Genomic DNA, 22407 nt, shown 5'->3' with positions numbered 1-22407 from the left:
GCTATAGGCGTTGTATGTACAATGGTATAGCAAGATGTGTCTTTTCCGTACTATATACAAGGATGGAAAACATGCATGCAAGGCCTAGTAGGAGTTCAAATCTAATGAAGCACCTCATGGCCACGACACTTGCTAGTGTATTGTATTTTCTTGGGAAGCCAAGGCATGCGCGCCACCGCTACTCAACTTGTAACTTTCCTAGCTTGTAGCGCATTCTTTTATTTTTGTATTTAATTTCCAATACTATATTCTATATTGTTAATAATATATGATGAATCATATAACATGTGGATTCTCTTTCTATATATATGTACCTGGTTGATCTATCGGATCTTACCACCAAGGTACCTTAAGAAGAACAATGTCACCTTGTGAAACATGCATAACTTGTGTCTGCCAGATATAGACTATAGTATATATGAAGCAAGTAGCAGTAGTTATGTACCATGCACATATGTAAGATAGTAAGAGGTCCATGCATATACTCATGTATACCGAGGGTTGTTAATGTGTCTCATTGAAAGCTGAAATAAAAGGAATAAAACATTCAAAAGATAGACATCTGCAGCAACAATTTGTTTTTACCAATAGTACATAGGTAGGGTTCTACGCTTCTAGCTACCAAATGCATGTTAAATATCCCGCTTCATCCATCCAAGTTAAGTACTAAACTTGAAAAAGCTATGGACTAGTTAACAAATTAAAGAATCGGAGAAATGAAGAAAATATCGAGTGGAACTGATGATCCAAACAAATGATTATTTGTCCAATGATATATAGATTACTGCAACTCATTAAAGCATGCAAATGAACAAAAATGGTGGTGATTCATGATGACTTGCCATCATGACCAAAACTAAATAAAAATGCATGCGTCCTAGGCTACTAGACTCTCCTAAGTTCACCGGTACTACTATCCAATTGCATTGTTTGTAGCAACAACACTTTCACGGCTTGGCACACTACCCCTGCTACCCCTTGTTGTTGTTGTTGTTGTTGTTGTTGGGCTTGGTCTAGTAGCGGTCCAACAATGACCCACCATTGTTGTTCTTGCTGCTCTTCACCATGGCCTTGTTATCCTCCTCCTCCTCCTCCTCCTGCACTCCAGCTGATCCTGCAAAACCACCGTCGTTGTTCACTCCCTGCTGAGTCCCCACGAGCTGCCTAGCATCATCAGTGGTTGAGCCACTCAACCCAGGCCCATGCATTGCACCATATGATGGCAGAGGAAATGGCATCTCCATTCCGTTGTTGCCGCCACTCACCGCGAGACATGCGTTGTAGCTACTGCTACCAGGAAAAAGCCCTCTTCTTAGCATATCTAGGAAAGATGGCATTGTCCCACTCCCTCCCACGGCTAGCACTGGCACTGATGCCTGGTTGGATAGTGACATTGGCGTGAAGGGCAGGGAGGCATGCTGGTTGTCCATGGTGAAGTTGAAGTCGCCGCCCCCACTTGTTGACATAAGTGTCGGGAGCACATTGGGGAATAAGCCTATCATCGTTGGGGCGGGCATCATCATGTTAGGCACCATCATCAGCTGTGTGTTGGTACTCATCTTGCTGGAGCTAGAGCTGGTGTTGGTGCCGGGGGATAATGGTGCATAGGCAGCCAATGAGGACGATGAGGTGCCGGAGCTTGAGACGGATCCAGAGGCGCGCTTGTTCTTGCGACACCCGCCACCAACGGGGACATTGCGGAGGGCGCCACCATGTGTCCAATAGCGGCGGCAGGCCTTGCAGAAGTAGCGTGGTTGTGTCATGCTGTAGTTGTTGTAGTAGCAAAATTTGGTGTTGTTGGAGTTGCAGCGTGGGCACCTGAGCGCCTCAGGCAGCTGCGGCCACGGCTTACGCTCAACACTGCCACTTGCCTGTTGCGTGACTTGTGCATGCTTTGGGCTCCGAGCTTCGTCCTTTATAATGGGGGATGCCACCATCGCCTCCTGCACCAAATAAATTGTGGATGCAAAAATTATTAACATGTGTTAGAGCCATTATTAGCGCCACAAGCAAAGAGAAATAATGATATAGTATTACACATATCACCCAACTTCCTGATTTAACAAATTAAATATCATGAAGCACAAGCTTGTTCAAAACCATAGAATGAAATGTGTACTACCTTTTTAGATGGAAATAAAGTGACAATTTTCTATAGTGGCTAGAATGTGTGATAACCACAATCAAACTTTTCTATGGTAGATTATTGTGTTGTGTGCTAGTACTACATATGTAATGACACACCAAAACCAAATATGTATTTTATAGGTCCCACTTTTGTCTTTCCTGATCTCATCATCCCATAGGACCTCAATCCCTAGCCCACTTGTGTACTTCATGAAACCTGACACCAAAATCTTTGGACACCAATCAATTTAATCCAATAGTCTATTTGCAACCCCTTTTAACCCTAAACACCCCTTGAGTCGCCTCCTTTCCACCTCCCTATAGTCACCTACGGTGCCGTCACTACTATACCTAACACACTCCTGCCCTCACCCAGCCCCACACTAGTGCCAATTCCTTGCTCACTAGTGTTGGATACTGAGAGACACCCTGCCACGCCTAAGCCCTCATCTTTGATATGCCCATGTATGCTTCTCACCTACATCGTTTTCGACACAAACCAGTCACTCCAACGTGCCTCATCCTCTCTATCCCCACTAAATTGTACAACGCTCAATCCATGATACACATAAGATGGTCCATTTTCCTACTTTGTCTTGACCAATCCACATCCTCTCACAGGGATCATACCAATTACCTACTTGCCATTAGGAAGCCCAACACCTGAATATTAAGTTGCCAGTCACTGTGATCCAATGCCTCATTTTCCTACCCCCATTTAAGCCTAATTTTCGTTACCCATGCATGCTGCCACCGGTACCGTACCCAACACGTACACTCTTGTGCCCCCTACTACTCGCTCACCCGTGTTGGATGATGGGTGTCATCCTGGCATGCTTGAGCCCCCATGCTCGATATGCCGATGTTCGTGTCTCACCTGCATCGCATTCGACGCCAACCAGACACCATACCCTCGCAGACTTAATCCCCTCCATCCCACCAACAGTGCCTTATTCACCTTCTCCATCATGCTCTCATCCTTGCACGCCATCGCCCCTCTTCATCTATGGTGGCTCCCTATCGGTTATCATCGCTACATCTACCGTGATATTAACTTGGATTTTCTAGGATGTCGTTACGTTGTCACCCTCTAGCCCTCATCCTATCACATCCACCTCCACCACCACTCTGCCACCATAGGATTTCCCTCAAGGCTCACGGGACTATGGTGAGCACCAACCCTGAACCTTAATCTCGTAAGTGTCGCCAAAGTTAGAGAAGAGGGATACATGGTGTAAACATCCTATCGCCCCAAAAGTGCAGTGACAACTTTGTTTAAATAAATTCGAGAATCTTGTTAATGATGCACACTATAGACTAACAAATCAAGAGGCTGAAATAAATAAAAAAAGTTTAGGAAACTTTGAATTAATTTGGAAGGTTATCCAACAATTGATTCATGGAGAATATTCTAGCAGTGAGCTAGCCTGCTAGCTACTTGAAATCAAGAGAAAGAAACGAACTTGTATCATAGATTGAAGAAGAAGAAGAAGAAACATATATAAAGGTTAACAAATATGTTCGTGTCTCACTTGCATATCGATCTATATATGGAAAGAAAGTAGCCAACATGAAAGGGATGATCGAGCGCAAGGAGGCGATCACCAAGTTACCTGCTGGTGGTTGTGGGGAGCTGATGCTGCTGCAGTGCCGCTGGTGGTGCTGGAGCTCATGTCCATGGATCTTTCCTTCCGCTAAGCTGTAGCAAATATAGCATAGATACATGAACAAGCACTTACATATATGCACCCACCCACCAAATAAAGGATAGATCGATCCTAGCAGGTAAAGCAAAGAGAACTATCAAAATCTCTGAAAATCAACACATCTGTCAACCAACCTGTATCAAAACACCAAGAAGGATCACAGAGTACACGGGACGGACTGGATGTTGTGTCGGCCTAGCTTCCTCTTGTCACTGGGAAGAAGGGACAGAAAGAGAGATGATGCTTTGAGAGTGCCTCCTTTGGTTTTTATAGAGAGGAAAGGGAGTGAGCGAGGCAAACAGATGGATGGATGGTGTGAGAGCCCAGTATACATACAGTGGGCTGGACAGATGGAAAGCCAGCTAACGGACAGTGCAGTGGAAACGGCGGCGGATTTCCGTGAAAGCAACCGCGCGGCGCGTCTGCTAGCTGATGACGCATGCATGGTCTTATGAGAGCCATGCATGGTCTTATGGATGGCGCAGCCCACACCGAGATGCCTTGCAGGTCTTCTCTTCCGTTCGCATACAACAGAAACGGCAGAGTCTAACAATCATGACAAGCTCGACGGTGCAGTGCTCGCACTTCATCTTGAACTACAAGCCTCTCGTCCTTGCATGGTTGTTTCCCCCTTTCCTACCTGAAAAACAAACAGTGGTGACAGTCACATCAGTTACGGTCGATGCTAGAACACGCCATCACACAAGCACACACAACATGCATCTCTCACATACACACCTTTGCGGCTTGCCAGATTTAGAAACTAGCCTAGCCAGTTTCGACAAACTAGGTCCATCAGTAGACCCCGTCGAACGCTCACCTGAGAGAGGTCCCACTTGAGCAAACTCACTCCAATGTTCCCTACTAGGCTCAATAGGCCAACTAGGATTCCTTCTTATGACATGGAGATGAGATAAGAACATCAGATGGGGTTGAAAAAGTAGGCTTACGGGATAAAAATACAAAAGGGTGTCAAAATATAAAAATGTTAATAGATACAGTTCGAGGCCATCAAGTGGTGGTGACCCTTTATATTTATTGGGTGGGGAGGTTTACCCTGGGAACAAGTCATAATAATTTATTACACAGTCGTGCTAAATTACAACTTTAACTCAGACTTTCCTAAAATCTAGCTTTGCCAACTTTAAAAAAGGTTTAGCTGGTTTTCACAAGTATGGACTTTCCATAGCCATTTTGCTCCCACCCGAATTCGACTAAGATTACATATACATTTTACTCAGGTCAATGAGTGCTACACAATGGTGACGTCCAATCTATGATCTAGCTAAGCTGGCTTAGGGAACCAGCTAAGCCAGCTTAAAGGCTAGATCTCTAGTTGTTCTAAGGTTATCAGAAGGCAACGATGATGGTTATGCACCGCTTCAGATAACCATCTCAAATTTTGGTCATCAACAATGATAGTTATGCAAGACCTAAAGGCTAGATCTCTAGTTGTTCTAAGGTTATTCAGAAGGCATTTTTAAGTTTTGAAGGATTTTTTTTTGGTTGAATGTGTGATTTTTTAGGAATATGATTGCTTGAGTGTAAGTGTAACCACCAAGCAACTTGATGCATGGTCTTGCTCTTCGATCAGTCTTGACTCTTGACCGATGCAAGCAAAGCAACGATTGTTACCAGAATTATAGTTATAGACCTGATGCTACCAGAATTATAGTTATAGACCTGATGCATCCCATCCGATTCCTATAACAATCTTATTTATTTTTTGGTCCATCATCGCGCGCAAGCAGAGTGCAGTTTGAGGAACCGAAATTCATATTGATGCATGGTCCTACCATGGACCATTCTCAAAACATACTCGGCGACAATAGTTGCAGCTACAAATCAAATAGATCCTGGGATGGATTATCAGAACTCTTTGTAGATGAAACCGGAAAAGAATGTTGATGCACAAACACATGGGTTTTAAACTATACAATTTCTCCTTTTCCTTTTTGCAAACTACCCCATGAGCTATCCAATTGCCTTCCGTGTTCTGCTTCCGAACGGTGAGGCCTGTCTTACAGTGTCTCACCATATAAAACAGTTGCTTCCGAAAAACAGTCAGTTCCGAAAAACAGAGTCAGAAATCTGGACTTTTGCTTGTAACTACAACCAGAGTTTAGAACAGAGACTGGTAAAAATCAGGGAAATATCAACCTTATCAAGCAAAACCACCATGGCCAGAGACAGTTCTTAGCTGCCTCTATTCATACCCGATGACTGTCAGGCATTAATTAACAATCAACATGTAACGCCTCTAACATGGGTTAGCTGAAGCGGTGCAGAATATGATTGTGCCTCAAAACATCGTCAGAGGACCTGTCTTGCCTCATCAGGTGAATCATTCGCAGCCCTGAGAACAATAAGAACAATCTATGCCTTCACATGTTCACGGATGAATTGCTCGACAGCTGAAACATTACCAGTCATACCGGCACCCTCAGCAACAGCCACCTTGTTCTGGCACTGGCTGAAGTTGAATGCCTCTCCAGGGACCCCGAGCTGGACTTCATCAGAGATGTCAGCTGATGATATGGCATTCCTTGATTCCCGAAGCTTGTTTCTACAACATGGGAAAGAAGGGCAGGCATTAGAAACCTTGTGAATTTATTAATATTTCACATCAGTAGGAGACTGGTACATATGTTTTGCATGCTCGCTTAAAGTTAAAGGTGGCTACGAGTTATAGATCTGTTTGGGATAAGAAACGGGGATATGCAAGAACTACTACTCCCCAACCCAAATAAATTATATATATCTTTGCAGATTATTATCATGTATAAGTCATTGGATACATTCCTGTTGCACATCAGATCTAGGAATACGATCCATTATCACAGCATTTATTGACTACTGGGTTTGAGTCATTCAAATTCTAATTATGCAAGTACCATAAATGTTGGGACGAGAGAGTTGTCCTTACATTTCTTTCTCCAACTGTTTCTTTATGAACTCCTTTGAGTGGGCTGTAACTTTATCTGTCTTGTTGCAGAATATAAGCACAGGAACCTTTTTCTTCACTACAGTTGCCTTTGTCAGAATGTCATACAGATACCTGCAAAAGGATGGTAATATTGTTATGCAATGTTAACAGCATTAACAAATGATCAAACAGAGTATTTTTTCTGCAATTTTAATAACATTAACAAATGATCAAACAGAGTAATTGTTATGAAATGTTGAGAATATGGAGAAGGCTGCTAGTCACACAATGTTAACTACAATAAGAAATTAATCAAACACAATAATTTCTGCAATTTTGGGATATGAAGAAAGCTCCTAATCAAACTGCTAATTTCAATCCAGCACAAAAGCAAGTAAAAGTAGATGATATAGACACCAAAGTTATTTGATAAATACTAAAACAGAGGGCACAAAAATTACTCTGCAGCAGCTTGCATGCTAGAGAAGAAATCTTGAGCATCAACAACGAAAACAACCCCAGCTGCTTTAGGCAGGACTTCATCAAGCTTGGGCTTGAGCCTTGAATGGCCAGGGACATCAACAACATGCACAGGTTTTACTTTGCCTTTCTGAAAAGGGCAATAGGAAGAAGGTTTAGCAAAAATGTTGCAGTCAAGAAATGCATGTTTCTTCATAAAAAAAACTATGCTATCCATTTTATTTTTTATCTCAATATGTCTGAAAAAGAATTAACTCTACAAGTTTCTTACACTTTCTTGCTCCGAATGCAGCACAAATGTGTCATTGTTTTCTTCCATTGAAGTCACAGTTCCTTGGTGTGATGATCCATCCCGAAGCTGACAAGCAGACACAGAATTAGGCAATTAGCAGATAAATAAAAGATAGTACAACCCACCTACCTGTTACAACGGTGTTGATATGAATACCAAATGGTCTAATAGACAAAAAAGTAACAAAAATATATAATCCTGATTTTTAATGGTATCGCAAGGCAGTGCCTCTAGAATCAGATATGAGCATAGTCAAATCAAACCAAACCAACTATACTATATGTAAAAACAAAATCCAAACACATAAGAAAGAGATGTCCTGCTAGAATTTAATGCACAAAATGACGTTCAGACAAGATTATTTTGCAAACTAGATACTACAACCTTGTCCTTCACTTGTAAAACCCTACACCCCATAGACAAAAAGAACAGCAGTTACCTGGTAGAAAATAGTAGTTTTGCCACTGCCACTAAGCCCGGATAGCACTATAGTATTTGACTTCGAGGATTTCAGACAAGATGCTGTGGAAATATAAAGGCAGACAAAGTAATTGCTTAGCACTCACCAGTCACCACTCTAATGTAATGAATTGTATGATAAAGCATAGATCTTGACAAGCAACATGGCGGAAACAGATAATATGTAGAGCATGACACATGACACCTCATGTATAGCATTCCAAACTATAAGTCGTTTTGGCTTTTCTAGGTTAAGCTATGTATCTAGAAAAGCCAGAACAACTTATAATTTGGAACGGAGGGAGTAGATCATAAGGTATCTCTGAACAAAAAGCAAAAACCCTTCTTCACTTCATAACATAAACATGCCATCATCAGAGACCTCATGTTCAAGAACTTGTAAATACTAAATCATCAAGCACACTAACTATTGCTAATAAAACCATGGGCCTAATTTTCAATTATTTAATCTATATTACTACATCAAAACAACCCTGTTGAAGTCTTCAAACTTGTGGCACAATGACACCTCAGAGTCTGAATGAACCAAGGCTCAAAATTTCCGCTACGTCCTTCCTTTCTAAGCACAACTATAATTTTCAAAACTAATAAATGTTCGCAAACTCCACAGATTGGTTAATTTATACAGCTATAAACGATACTGTTTGTCCCCCTCATAAATTAGGTAACTGCAGCTTGCTCTCCTGTAGTTGCTTAATTTAATCGGAGTATAGCCTCTTCCTCCACTGCCCAAATCAGCTCCCATATGATCCAGGGCATGGAGTCGGTCACATCTTATTTTACCCAGATATATGAAGCAGACAGCACACTAGAGCTAAATATGCAATTCCAGATCCACAACTAGTTTATTCTCCAGTGATTGAATTAAATCGAAAAAAAAAACTTAACCAGTAACAACTGTGGCGCTTTTATTTAGGCGGGCGAGAATGTTTCTCCAGGGATCCCACCCCAAGCAGTCCCCTGCCGCAAAACTGAACACACCTATTTCATGCCTACTGGGCCACATAAGAATCCGTGGGCGTTGGCAGCACAATACTCCGTACTCAAGAATGTAGGGAATTTGAGAAGAAGTCTAGGTTTGGCAGCGGACGTACCTACGATAAGCAGCAGGATTGTGAGGGCAACCACCGCGCCCGCGATATAGATCTGCTCCGGGGGCTGCTGGCGGATCCAGCTGTCGGCTTGGCGCACCCACTCATCCATGGCTGCTTGGAGAAGGCCGGCGGCGGCGGCGGAGGCGAGAGAATGCAGCTGCGAGGGCCGAGGAGAGTGGTCGTTGTGGGCCGGCCGTTGCCGTCTTAGTGTGCGTGGGCTTGGCAGACCGGGCCTGCCTATGCGAGTCCGCGCTGCGTGGGCTTTGGCCATCTTGTACTTGGGCGTTAACGTTATGCGTGTTCGGAGCAATTCCTTCCTTCCATGCTCGGAGCAATTCACTCACTATTTTGTTTGTTTATAGATTAGTTTGATTTGATGATTTCATTTGAGGAACTCAAATTCATTCATCCATTCATATTCACGATGCCACCATCCTCAGAACATACACATACACGGCAAACAGATCAGATTAATTAGTTGCAGCTACAGATCAAAAGGGGGTTGCAACTAATCCATCCTCATAATAAGCATGCATGGGGTTGCTTCGCTACTGCCTAGTGAGCATCTGCAGCAGGGATCATTTGGTCATTGTATTCATGTATCCGAAACAGACAATTAGTTCCTCAAATCAACTAATTTCTCCTCTACACTTTTTGCAGAGGAACTATCACAGGACCTTTGACTTTCAAATCCCTACCCGGCTATGAGTGGCCGCCCAACCAATAGGCTATCCAAATCCATACTCCCCATCCGGACTCCAACGCTATCCACCAGTTGCCTTCCTCTTCTGCTTCCCCGAGGTGAGGCCTGTTTTGGTTAGCCAACAAATAAAGCACAGCAGCCAAAATGTCTGAATTATCCACACACACACAAAAAAAAAAAACAGTGTTACAATATCATCTCAAGTTCTCAACAGAGATGTAATAACTACCAAGTTACCTATATATTGCCCTAGCAGCATTATGGACCCTTCAAATGAATCAACGAACGACGCTCATAACTCAAAGGAGACTGTTAATGTCGTACTCCTCTCTTGCTGCTCTCTTCAGTATTTCCCTCTGCATGATGAGTCAGCTAGTCACAAGTTTGCAGTAAAGAGGATTTTCTGAATCTTGTGAAGAACTAACATGAATTTGTGTCGTAATGCATCCAGCACCCTAGTTTTGAATTTTGACAAGTTTACAAACAGTTTTTAAAATCACCGAAAGGACAAAAAACAAATGTGGAAAGACGCTATAAGCATTGCGTACCTGAAACTTCTTCACCGCCCAAGGTACATCGCTCCAGGTTTTAGATTGTATGTCCTCCCAAAATAAAGGTACTTGAACTGACTCTACATGCTGGATAAGCCTTAAGCTACCTGCTACAGGTATGATGTATATGGTACACCAAATAGCAGCAGCCAATGCTCAAAATAAGGACATCATGTACCAGCAGGTCGTGTTATCCGAGAGGGAAAATTCTTACTTATAACAAATGGCTCTTTCCAAAATTCATTATTGGACCACGATGGAGATATCTCTCGTACTGGGATTCCAATATCATGGCACACCCTGGTCCAAAGAAATACAACTTCTGTTACAAGGCATCAGCATTTGGTATTATCTCTAGCTCGCAATATCTCAGTCAGGATTACAGTGTCAATCACTCCCTCTTACGCAACCCCTTTAGTATGCAATTATTAGGTCTGCATGTCCACTGGACCTAGTGCAGAAAGTATAGAGTGCAAAACTGTGAGATGAAAGAAGGTAATATCAAAGCAGACATAAGGTCCCTCCCAGTTACTTTTATTAGTATCCTGAAATTTGCTTCACTCTCTCTAAAACCATACAAGATGATAAAACCAAAGCACGTGGAATTCAGAGTAGTCAAAGAATACTTACTCTATCACTATCTGACGTATAATCCCAGGGAGGACTCCATCACTCAGTGGCCCTGTTTGCACTTCAAACTTAGTAGCCATTGTTTGATTAGAGAATTGCCCATTCCTCTCATTTTCCTCCTATAGAGAAATGCATCAGTTATTGTACAAAAGAAGAAAAAAAAACTATATTTTCAGAATTCCAACATGACAATGCACTTGTTTAAGTTCAAAAACTGTAGTGTACACCATTAGTAGAGAAGATCCATGTGGCTGGCAATATGTTGCAGGTGCTTTTCGAGAGACCAGATCAGATAAATACAACAACAAAATCTCAAAAGTGTAAAGAAATTTGGTCATTCCTTGGAGGCTTGGACATCCTAGAATCCATTCATAGGAAGGCACCAAGGATCGTCATTTTAGCTCAAACTCTAATCATTACATGCATTTATATGATGACAGGACAACAAATAAGGCAGGCAGACATAAAAAGTAAAATACAACTGACCAGAATTGATAAAAAAAAAAATTTGTGAAAGGAAATGCATGACTTTCACTTGTTCCTTCCCAATACATGGATGGTGATACTCTTTTCTCTGTTCTGGTGAACAAAAATAATATGAGACTAGTTGTTAAGTGATGAGTACCGAGAACTCTATAATATCATTGGCATTCAGTATAAGTGCTAAGTGTCAGTGCAGAAGGATTCTTCTTGCATATTATCAGTAAAAACCGCAACATGGATGCCATCCATTCATAGACAAGAAAGAAGTTGGACTCGCCTGCTGGCAGACAACAAAGAAGTTTGTGACAGCGCCTTCAAGAATATGATGATCCCCGTCACTAGTCAACAAGAGCTCTGTGACCCCAGGAGGCCTCATCTTTTCCAAACTCTTCCGGATCCTGCATGCATTCATCCGAGAAAATTGGTATTTCGCCATTATCAAACGTGGGCTTCGCTCTTTTGTCATCCTGCAAATGGGATTCGCCCGTCTGCCATTTTCAAACGCGACGCACCGCCAGAATGCCCTGGACCAGTATATGTACCGTATTTTGATTTTGATTTTTCTTTCGTTATTTCCTTTCCCCTTTTACCCCTCATCCATCCCATGATAGCTTGTCCGCCGCGGGCCCGCACTTCTGCGCGGGCATCGAGCTGGGGGGCCCCGGGGACCCGCTGGCCGCCGCCTCCGCCGCGGGCGCCGGCGACCCCGTGGTCGCCGCGGAGGCGCTCCGCCGCGCGGTCCTGGACATGCAGGGGGCGCTCATGGCCATCGAGCGGTGCCGGAAGCCCGTCGTCGCGGCGGTGCACGGCGCCTGCGTCGAGGTCGTCGCGGCCTGCGACATCAGGTGCTGCTCCAGGGACGCCACGTTCGTGCTCAAGGAGGTGAACATGGCCATCGTCGCCGACCTCGGCGCGCTGCAGCGCCTCCCGCGGATCGTCGGCTACGGCAACGCTGCTGACCTCGCGCTCACCGGACGCAAGATCACCGCCATGGAGGCCAAGGAGATGGGCCTGGTTACCAGGTTCTTCGATTCCAAGAAAGAATTGGATGCCGGCGTCGCAAAGATCGTCAAAGGTATTAACATCTGCTAGTATCTATCTTCTTCTTACATACAGTACAATTGTTCATGCTTCGCTGCCTTGATTAACATGAGATGTACTAAGCTTACTGCAATAGAGTTGAAAGCAACAAACAATACTTATACTCTAGTGAGCACCAATGACCGTCACAGCCCTTTTGACAACCCTTGTACCACCAATATATCAAGCTCAAGATAACTGTTAACTAGCTTGTAGGAGTATAACGGTTCTTCCACCATGTGAGTATTATGCTTATGCTCCTGGAATTCATATAGATCCATCTCCAAGGGGCACCCATGTGGCTTAGGCACCTAGCGGTGGTAGTCTTGTGGGTTTTCAAAGATCGTGCCCATAGATTACACATTCATTCCCCTTCTATGATGAGAATGCGTAGTGTTGTACCTATTGTCGGTTTTGTGTTAGTCTGTTCAATTGTGCATGAGTGCTCTTTTACTTCATATGCTAGGTTAAACTGCAAATTATTTTGAGCTCACTCCTGCACGAACATAATCTGTCATATTCTTGACTAGTTTTGGACTGAACTTGGGTGATAATTTCAGAAATAGCTGAGAAGTCGGCATGGGCGGTGATGGGAACCAAGGCGGTTTTGCTAAGAAGCAGGGATGTGACTGTAGAACAAGGCCTGGAGCATGTAGCCTCATGGAATGCGGGTATGATGAGATCGAATGATCTGAAGGAGGCCATCAGAGCCTTCCTGGAGAAGCGTAAGCCTGTGTTCTCCAAGCTGTAATGATCAGATTCAGATACCATACCTCTACTTATCTGAAAATTAATAAAAGGAATGAAGTGTGTTAGGAGTAGACAAGAATACCATCTGTGGTAGCATTTGGCGAAACATCCTTTCTTGTCAGGGAAAATGCATGTTCTCGGTGGAGTTGTGAAGACATTTTTCCATATCAATTGAGCTTACCAAAGTTGTTTCGGTCGACATGTCAAACGAGCCCAGGGTGTTATTGTTTTGTTACCTGTTCCAGTCTGTATGCAGACTCATTTCTACTGCACGACTGCACCATATACACAGTAGTGAATGTCCCAGTTGCCCAAACCCCCAGACAATTGTCTCACCGCTACAAGATGAAAACCTTTACTTATACTGTTGAAAATGAATACTAGAGCAATATGCCCCAGAAGTGTAGCACCCTACTCTTCATCATGAACTCTACATGTCAAGGAACTTTAGAGCAGGAACAATACTATAGCATATTAACTCGAGATAACTTAGCATTCAAAAAAAAACTCTTAGCGATAAATTAACATTTCCAAAGAAACAAAGAAATGAAATTAATCTTAACATGGGCACTCAGATCAAGCTATGTTCATTTAATGTAATGCAAAGGTTCGACATTGTTCACAACCATTACCATCCAAATCCAAGCAACAGAAACCTATTTTAGGCTTACTGCTCCGATTATATACAGACAAAACCTGACAGTGCCAAACTGGAGACGTCACAAACCAACTGCTTCAGACAATAGACATGAAAGACATCTCAAATTAAGAGAAAGAAGAAAAGAAAGTCCAGAAACAACCGCCATACAGGTCTCCCCATGTTTGGACTCATGAAACCATTTGTTGGACGAGGCCTCAGACCATGCTCCTGTTGGACCCTACCACAGAAGTTGTTCTTGGAAGGAGGGATCGTTGTAAAGAAGATCTCTTTGATGTTTTCTATGACTCCCCTGTTGTATGGGTTGGCTCGTTGATCATAGCGATACCTGAAGTTCTCATATGTTGTCGACAAAGCAGAAGTAGGGCAACTGATTAGCAATTGGCGCAACATACTTCATCAGGCAAGGATATAAATACATCCTTTTTGGAATCAGTTTTTACCTGATTTGTGCTCATGAGATACAAATGGAACACAGAGAGGCCACCAACAAACCAGACTGCAATGAATGTGTAGATGATTAAAGCAATAGATGCAGGGGTCTTTGCCATTGCCTTCCAAATTGTTATCTGCTCTTCATTTCTGATCTTAACAATGAGCACCCAGCAAAACCCAAAGACATACAGGCAGAGCAGAGTTGTTGAGAATATAAACATATAGAAGAACCTGTCCACGGGACCGCTCCGGGTGAGCCATCCTCTGGTTCATCGTTCATCCCTACTGAAAGCACGGCGGCGACGGCGGAGTCGTGACACCAGGCTGCGTGGGCGAGTGGGGGCGGCCGCGGTGGGCAGGACGGGGAGGCGGCGGTAGCACCGTCGACCAGCTTTCTGCCCGCGCGCCGGCGAGACCTGGCCGCGCGCCGGCAAGTCCTGGCCGCGCGCCGGCGAGTCGGGGCGGCCGCGGTGGGCTGGCCAGGGGAGGCGGCGGCGGCGCTGTCGACCACCTCGCTGCCTGGCGGTGTCCTTCTCTCATGTTCCTTCTCTCCCTCCCGGTCCTTGTGCGAACAGAACAAGATAAGGTTCTGACGGGGATGGGTGAGGGGTAAAAGGGGAAAGGAAATAACAAAGAAAAAAATTCAAAATCAAAATATAGTAGATATACTAGTCCAAAGCATTCGGACGAATCCGGATGGCGAAAGAACAGAACGAAGCCCACTTTAATAACGGCGAAATAGCAATTTTCTCCATTCATCCAGAGGAAAGGTAAGGAATGGAATACTAGCTCAGCAGCTTAGGCAGCAACAAACTTTCAGGAAGATTGCAATGAATCGCATTAGTTAGATAGGGCAACATACAGTAGAGTACAGCACCGACCTGGCCCAGGACGCGTACTTGGCGGCGGCGGCGTCCCTTCCCCTGCCGGCAACAGCAAGTCTGGCCCCCGACTCTCCGAAGACCGGCGGGGCATACGTCCCGACGTGGACGAAGACGTCGAGGCCGTCCCAAGAACCAGAAATGGAATCGGCTCCTGCTCCTGCTCCTCTGACCAGGGCAGTGAGCGCCAAATGCTCGTCCTTGGTCACGGGCAGCCGAGTGTGCATCTCGTGGATGGCGACCCGCACGGAGGGGTTGACGAGAGACTGGATGGAGAGGAAATCGAGGTCGAGGGCGCGCGATCGGGGGAGGGGGAGGGGGAGGGGGAGGCCGAGCAGGTGGGGGTGGGAACGGGCGAGGAGCGCGGCGGATTCGGTGAGGCGGCGGAGGTGGCGTGGCCACAAGAGGAGGGTTCCGCGGGCGGTGGTGTAGGCGCCCGGCGTGGAGTCGAGGAAGGCGGCGGCGGATGGGGGAGCGTGTGGAGCGATGGCGCCGTTGCTGACGAGCACGGCCGCCGGCGACGGCGATGGCATGCTCAACTGAACTGACGGTGGCGTTGACTGGGACGGGGCCGGTGGTAGTAGTGGGAATGTGGGATGAGTCAAATCGGATGGCCGTGGACAGGGCCAGATTGAGGATCCAACGGCCTACATCTACATAAACTTTTTAGTTAAGGATTTCTCAACTTCTAGCAATATACGATACTTTTGAAATTAAATTAAAGCAACAAGTCTTTCAGTGGATGATTTGATTCCTCTGTCTTGTTATGATAGATAACAAAGCAACAAGTAGTCTCGGCTTACAACAACAATAATGCTCCGGTGAGGATGTCCATCTACACGCCCTGTTCTCGGACCTGTGCAGCGATCGGGGCAAATAGGCCTGCTTCGTTCCACCATCAGCATGGTTTCTCCAAAAAGAAAAAAAAATGTCAGCGACATTTTCTTTTCCCACCGCCGCATGCAGCGGCCAATGCGAGCTCCTCCATTGTGTCGCACGCATGCGACCGCCATGGGAGCCTTTATCGTGGGATCGGCTCGCCGCGGCCTTCTCCAACGTGGCAGCACCGCACCCGGGCCCATCCTGCTCTGCTTCGCGTCCCATGCCCCGCGTCCCATCCATTGCTCTTGCCGCTCGCCCTGTCTGTTCTGTCGTCGCTGCTCTTGCACCTGCTCCGCGCTACTCCTACTGCTGCACCTGTCGCTGCTCCGCCGCCCATCCCACTGCTCCCTGCTCTGCCCGTCCCGCTTGATGACGCCGACAGCCACTGCCAGCACATTGAGAAGCACCGAGCCCTAGCGTGGACTCCCTCCAGCCTCGCTTTTCTGCTATGGCCGCGGCGCCCCGATGCAGACTGCGGAGGATGACTATCGGGGACCAATACTAGGGTACCCGAAGAGTAGGGGCTAATGGTCGTTATACGTTAATCCATCCAGGCAGTCAAGGGTGTGACTACAGCTCCAACCGACCCAGAGGTCGCGGGCTCTGCCTCGCCCGACGTCTGAGGCGGGCTCCGCCTCGCCCGACATCTGCAGGCTGGCTCCGCCTCACCCGACACCGAGGCCACGGGCTCAGGCTCGCCCGACCTCTAAGGGCGGGCTCCGCCTTGCCCGATCCCCGAGGGCGGTCTTCGCCTCGCCTGACACCAAGGCCATGGGCTCGGCCTTGCCCGACCTCTAAGGGCGGGCTCCGCCTCGCCCAACCCCCGAGGGCGGTCTTCGCTTCGCTCGACGTCTGGGGGCGGGCTCCGCCTCACCCGACGTTTGAGGGCTGGCTCCGCCTCGCCCGACGTCTGAGGGCCAGCTCCACCTCGCTCGGCGTCTGCAGGTTAGTTCCGCCTTGCCTGATCCCTCGGGCACGGCTTCTAACTGAAAGTGCATCTAGCCCTTTAGTGGGTTTTGGATGATTTAATGACAACGTGATTAAAGGTCTAACACATTTGATAAGTGTGGACAGGTAATAGGTTATCTCACAAGTGCTTAATGAAAGCAAAAAATGATATGTTGTTGTATAAATAATCTAGTTCAAGCACAAGATAACAATGCAAATGAAATTCATGCAAAGGCTCATTTATTGTGGAATTTTCATGTACTATGTGAAAGCAAGCTCGTAAGAATTAATTAATGAGACATGGGGGATTGCATATGGAATGGTCTCATATTTGATGCTTGCTAAATTGGAATAAAAAAGATAACAATACCAATGAATGGATGATTCAACACAAGATGTGACTTGATGGCTTGAGATGGTGAAGATAGCAAGGAAAGGCTTCGAGGTACTAAGCAAGGGTGAAGGGCAAGCGATGCCTTGGCGGCCAAAGAACCTAGCTAGGGTGAAGAAGGAAGTACTTGCATTTAGTTGAGGTACTAATCAAGCTACGATGGTTATATTGATGTGGAGGATCAAATCTATATTGGACAAAGTGTTTGAAGTGACTTGATGCATTTGGAGTTATTCATATTTGATGAATGGAATCAAGTCACGTGCTCAAGATGGCTATGCTCAAGTGAAAAGATCAATATCAATATGTTGGCACCCTTACTTGATGAAGATTGAAAGAGACGGCATTAATTCAAAAGAGGTCAACTCAAGCGGTATAAATTTGTTTTTCCTTTAATCTTGAGTTTAATAGGTATGTCGTACTATTAAGAGGGATGCATCATATTGATAGATAATGTTTCATAAGTGCTCAAGCCAACCCATGTGAGTTTTGAGTGTTTGAGAGACAAAAGAGCTAATCTATTTTTTGTTGGTCTGGCAATATCAGACGTGTCCGGTATTGATACCGGACATGTCTGGTATTTGCTCAGCAATGGTAAAATTGTTGTTCTCGGGTTGGTTCGTCGGGAGTTTCGATGTGAGTCAGGAGTTCCGACAATGGTCGAAAGTTTTGACATCTCGCGCTTAACTGACTTGGAGAGTTCACTATGGTGGTCATACCGGACGTGTCCAGTATGGACGGCCAGAGGCCAATGGCTAGTTTTCAAATACCTTGAGAGTCGAGAGTTCCGACGGTCGAGAGTTCTGGCATGCATCGGGAGTTTCGACACCTCACACACCTTAACTTAGTTACCATAGTTTTCAAAAGTGCTGAGGGTCGGGAGTTCCGAAGTAAGTTTGGAGTTCCGACGGTCGGAAGTTCTGGCATTCATTGGGAGTTCCGACGCCTCACAACGTTACTATAACTCAATTACCGTTGGCGCAGTGTAAGTCATACCGGACGTGTCCGGTATGGCAACGGCTATAAAACGGCTAGTTTTTCCAAGGGGGCTATAAATACCCCTAAGCCTCCACCTTTGGAGGTTGCTAATTCTGCTGATCCTCTAGCACATTTTTGAGCTTTGCCAACTCTCCCAAACCCTCTCTTAGTGAGTGTGATCCAAATTGTCAAATCAATTAGTGGGTTGAGAGAAATTAAAAAAGAGAGCAATCCAACCACTTGAGCACTTGTGCATATTGTCAATCTGATGATTCGCATTTGTTACTCTTGGACTCTTTGGTCCTAGACGGTTAGGCGTCGTCGGAGAGCACCCGAGAGATTGTGGTGTGCCTTAGAAAGTTTGTAACGGTCGATTCCGCCGCCTCGGAATCAACTAGTGGAAGGAGAAAAAGGAGTTGGAAAAGACTCTAGCTAGAGTGACCTTCATGGTACCCTCTAGGGCTGACCTTCGCTGGGTCGCCCGTAGCCCCCTCAACGGAGAGTAGGACTCGAACAAGTCCGAACTTCGGTAAAACAAATATCGTGTCTCAATTCACATTTCATTTGATATTTGTGTTGCTCTAGCTCTTATGCAGGTTCTCTGTGTATATTGTCATCCCCAGTAGGTGCCTGTAGTTTGGTTTGAAGATAGAAATTGAAAGGAGCAAGTTTGGGGCTGTTCTGCAGAAATCGTGTATACCGGACACGTCCGGTATTCATATCGGACCCGTCCGGTATTTCCTGCCTGCGCTGAATATATTCATTCTCTGTTCTAACTTTGTGTTGTAGGGTTGTAGCTTCTAGATATATTCTTTATACCTTGTTTACTCTATGGCTAACTTGTGAGGGGTGGTATTACTCTTAATTTGGAGTTGAAACTCCCTTTTCTAATTGTTTCTGCATTTAAAGGTGTTAATTTTCAGAAACGCCTATTCACCCCCCTCTAGGTGGCATCCTAGGTCCTTTCACTAACGGAAGCTCACGCCGCCGCCAACCACTATGGGCCAGAAAGTACAACCCAAGGTCAAACTTCTGGCATTGTACAGGGAGTGGTCATGTCTCAACACGACCCATCCCCACGACATGTCATTCCAGGGGACTCACATTGCCCACAGTGATGGACGCATGGTCACTATGCTTCCTACTCCCTGTACGACCGCTGATCAGCACGTTGGTTCGCCGCGCCGCCCGCCGGGGTGGGATGGGATGTCACGACCCGCTGACAAACGACAGAGCATGGCATCATCAGGTGAATAGTCGCCCGGCGTGGGGCTGTCCCTGTCACCACCGGCCATATCTGCGGGGCCCGCATAAAGGAAAGGAAATGCCTGGCGACCCTGAAGGACTTCCTCTCCCTCTCGTTCTTCTCTTTTCTCCCGTTGTAACACGTGCTTTCCCTTGGCCTATAAAAGGGAAAAGCAGGGTGTCCCTTAGAGGGGCATCGAACTCACATCGCATCGCACCGCATCAGATTAGAATCACTAGCATCGAACCTCGAACACATAGCCGAGCAGCGACCAAGCTCTCGGCACCGATTCATCCCTTCCACCAGAGACTTGGGACATGTCCCTCTCTCGACCATTTGTAACCCCTACTATGAACTTTTTAGTGCTAGTAACACGAGCAGCAGCAATGAACTAGACATAAGGACATTCTGCTCGAATCAGTATAAACCTCGTGTCCTCTTAGCACACCATCCAGGCCAGACGCGCAATAATACAAATTTACTCGTTGGTGTTTATTCGAAACACCAACAATGCCGCACCAGGATATGATGCATGTTGCAAGTGTACATTTCAAATGTTTCATATGTTTTTGAGATATGTTGCAATTGTTTCAAATGGATGTTGCAAACTAGATCGGGATGGTGCATATATTGCAAGCGTCTGTCCCCAATGTTTCATTTGTTTTTAGACGTATGTTGCAAGTGTATTTATTTGGATGTTGCATATGTTTCACATATGTGTTGCAAGTATTTATCTGAATGTTGCGTAAGTGTTTTGCAAGTGTTTCAGACACATGTTTCAAGTGTTTCATCTGTCTTTTTTGTATGTTGCAAGTGTTTGCATTCGGATGTTTCAAAAGTAGATCAGGTGTTTCATATGGAATGAAGCAGGAGGGGCACGAGTGGTCCTCGCAAATGCGCACCATGAGGGACATTTCGGTGGTGCAAGCCCCTCGTGGGTGCACGAGTCGCAGGAGCGAGCGAGCAATGTTCGAACGGCGCGAGCTCATGTAGAGACGCGTGAAAATGGACTGCCACCACGGTCGTCCGTCTGAATGTCTGGACGCTAGTAATGTTGTTACAAGAAGAACACGTTGTATGACCCAACCCAATCATTATTACTTGTTCATTAGCCCCAAGCAAAGGTGCCTTACCAAAGATCTTGGCGCCGAGCTCGGCGCCAGAGTGACTATTTGTCGATACAGAAAGTGACCAACTAGTGAATATTTATAGTTTTGCTGTACGTTGTGATCGGAGGTGACCTAGCACTCAATGACACAGGATTTATACTTGTTCAGGCAACGAGCCCTACGTCTAGTCAGGGTCGGTCGGTGACTTTATTCCTGAGTCCAGGTGCTCAAAGTCTGTAGTGGGGTTACAAACGAGAAGGAGAAAGGAGGGGTGTTCAAGAGGCCTGGTCGGGTCTGACCGGAAGGGCTGAGGGCGACCGGAACACCGCTATGAGCTAGAAGTCCAAGCGTGTGCTTGAGGGGTTGTGAGCTATCGATCTAGTGAGTCTGAACTTGAAGAAGTCGACCTCCTTTATTGGAGGGAGCGCATCCCCTTTTATAGATAAAGGGGATGGCTTTATAGGTGAGAGGGAGAGAGTACGGATGTTTCTAAGCCTTGTTGCCCATGCCGACGAGGGTAGCGATGATGGTAGGTGCCCACAATACTGTTGATGTCACTATAGAATGTCAGGTGCACATGGGAGGCATGTGGGGGGCTTTTTGTTGTATGGGGGGAGCCCTACCATGTGTACCAGGTATGGTGAATCCTGGTGCCCACTATCGATGCCGAGAGGCATGTGGGGGGCTTTTTGCCGTATGGGAGTCAATGGTGCCTACAATACTATAGACACAAATGTCGGTGCCTACAATACTGTTTGTGTCAGGGCGGTTGTGGAGCACTGTTCCCGCAGGCGTACAGGGTATGGTCCCGGTATGGTGTTTTGACTTTGTGCACTGCCTTCTCCGTTCGCCTCTGGTCCGTTCTGAGCGGACGTCTCTGGTCGGATGGCCCTAGTCGGCCCTAGCCACGCTAGTCGGAGAAGAGTGGTAAGCAGGCTTCCTACGGGGTCCCCGGTCGGAGACGCGGGGTCAAAGTAGGAAGCAGCGTTTTGGGCTAGGCCTTTCCGATCGGAGAGACCGCCCAGAGGCGGCTGGTGCCCGAAGCGAGTGCTCCAGTCGGAGAGGTGGGCCGAAGAAGTTGACGAGCGGGCGCTTGTTCTTTCGGGCAGACCTTCCGGTCAGTGACCGGACTGTCCTTCCGACCTGTCGTGTTTTTAGACTCTTGGGTCGGCCCAAGAACTATATGCTATTTTCTTGGGCCGAGCCCTGGCGTGGAAGCCAGTCCCTGAGGGACCCTGGGTTTATGAACCCGACAGGAGCCCCCGAGCCCCCGGGCGATTTGAGCAGAATCGTTCGAGGTATTTTTGTCTTGCCGGCGGGTGCGCGTGAGCGCACCCGTGGGTGTAGCCCTGAGCCCCCGGGCGGTTCAGGCAGAACCGACTGGGGGGTTTTCTGTGTTGTCAGCGGGAGAGGTTTTTTGCGTCGTGTCGGCGGGTGCGCGCGAGCGCACTCGCGAGTGTAGCCCCCGAGCCCCCGGGTGGTCCGGGTAGAACCGTCTAGGGGTGTTGTTTCAGTGGGCGTGAGTGTTTTTTAGTTTGAGACAGAACTTTGTTTAACCACGGCGTCGTTACACAGCC

The 22407-nt window shown here is 46.3% G+C and overlaps 4 protein-coding genes and 1 long non-coding RNA gene across 8 annotated transcripts; 1 reads left to right on the top strand and 4 right to left on the bottom strand.

Moving 5' to 3' along the window:
* Positions 1-862: 862 nt before the first annotated feature.
* Positions 863-4623, bottom strand: LOC136506443 (dof zinc finger protein PBF-like). The gene is made up of 5 exons (XM_066501374.1): positions 4572-4623; positions 4170-4473; positions 3968-4045; positions 3741-3826; positions 863-1943 (listed from the first exon to the last, which is right to left on the bottom strand). Exons 4-5 carry the CDS (start codon positions 3804-3806, stop codon positions 1014-1016), a joined length of 996 nt encoding a protein of 331 aa, XP_066357471.1. The 5' UTR covers positions 3807-3826; positions 3968-4045; positions 4170-4473; positions 4572-4623; the 3' UTR covers positions 863-1013.
* Positions 4624-5654: 1031 nt separating this feature from the next.
* LOC136508623 (uncharacterized) lies at positions 5655-9302 on the bottom strand. Of its 3 annotated transcripts, none has more exons than XM_066503349.1 (7): positions 9106-9302; positions 7971-8053; positions 7511-7597; positions 7221-7369; positions 6760-6891; positions 6260-6399; positions 5655-6189 (listed from the first exon to the last, which is right to left on the bottom strand). In XM_066503349.1, the coding sequence occupies exons 1-7, from the start codon at positions 9212-9214 to the stop codon at positions 6104-6106; spliced, it is 786 nt and encodes a 261-aa protein (XP_066359446.1). In that variant the 5' UTR covers positions 9215-9302; the 3' UTR covers positions 5655-6103. The 3 variants fall into 3 exon arrangements, with proteins under 3 accessions (XP_066359446.1, XP_066359447.1, XP_066359448.1); XM_066503350.1 differs by having other exon boundaries at positions 6269-6399; positions 9106-9301; XM_066503351.1 differs by having other exon boundaries at positions 5656-6399; positions 9106-9298.
* A 244-nt stretch (positions 9303-9546) lies between these two features.
* Positions 9547-10710, bottom strand: LOC136508337 (uncharacterized). The gene is made up of 3 exons (XR_010771929.1): positions 10357-10710; positions 10046-10164; positions 9547-9913 (listed from the first exon to the last, which is right to left on the bottom strand). It is a non-coding gene; the product is annotated as an uncharacterized lncRNA (long non-coding RNA).
* A 1365-nt stretch (positions 10711-12075) lies between these two features.
* Positions 12076-13503, top strand: LOC136509436 (delta(3,5)-Delta(2,4)-dienoyl-CoA isomerase, peroxisomal-like; the record flags this gene model as incomplete). Its single annotated transcript, XM_066504236.1, has 2 exons — positions 12076-12547; positions 13113-13503. Coding segments are annotated over 2 exons (663 nt in total), but the record flags the coding sequence as incomplete, so codon positions are not given.
* Positions 13281-15840, bottom strand: LOC136508336 (uncharacterized). 2 transcript variants are annotated; one of them, XM_066502992.1, is made up of 4 exons: positions 15277-15840; positions 14627-14984; positions 14404-14459; positions 13281-14288 (listed from the first exon to the last, which is right to left on the bottom strand). In XM_066502992.1, the coding sequence occupies exons 1-2, from the start codon at positions 15807-15809 to the stop codon at positions 14678-14680; spliced, it is 840 nt and encodes a 279-aa protein (XP_066359089.1). In that variant the 5' UTR covers positions 15810-15840; the 3' UTR covers positions 13281-14288; positions 14404-14459; positions 14627-14677. The 2 variants fall into 2 exon arrangements, with proteins under 2 accessions (XP_066359089.1, XP_066359090.1); XM_066502993.1 differs by having other exon boundaries at positions 14404-14957.
* Between the last annotated feature and the right edge of the window lie 6567 nt (positions 15841-22407).

The sequence above is a fragment of the Miscanthus floridulus genome, chromosome 15 (genome assembly GCF_019320115.1).
Source record: "Miscanthus floridulus cultivar M001 chromosome 15, ASM1932011v1, whole genome shotgun sequence".
Classification (NCBI taxonomy): Eukaryota; Viridiplantae; Streptophyta; class Magnoliopsida; order Poales; family Poaceae; genus Miscanthus; species Miscanthus floridulus.
This window is presented reverse-complemented; position numbering and strand designations above follow the sequence as displayed.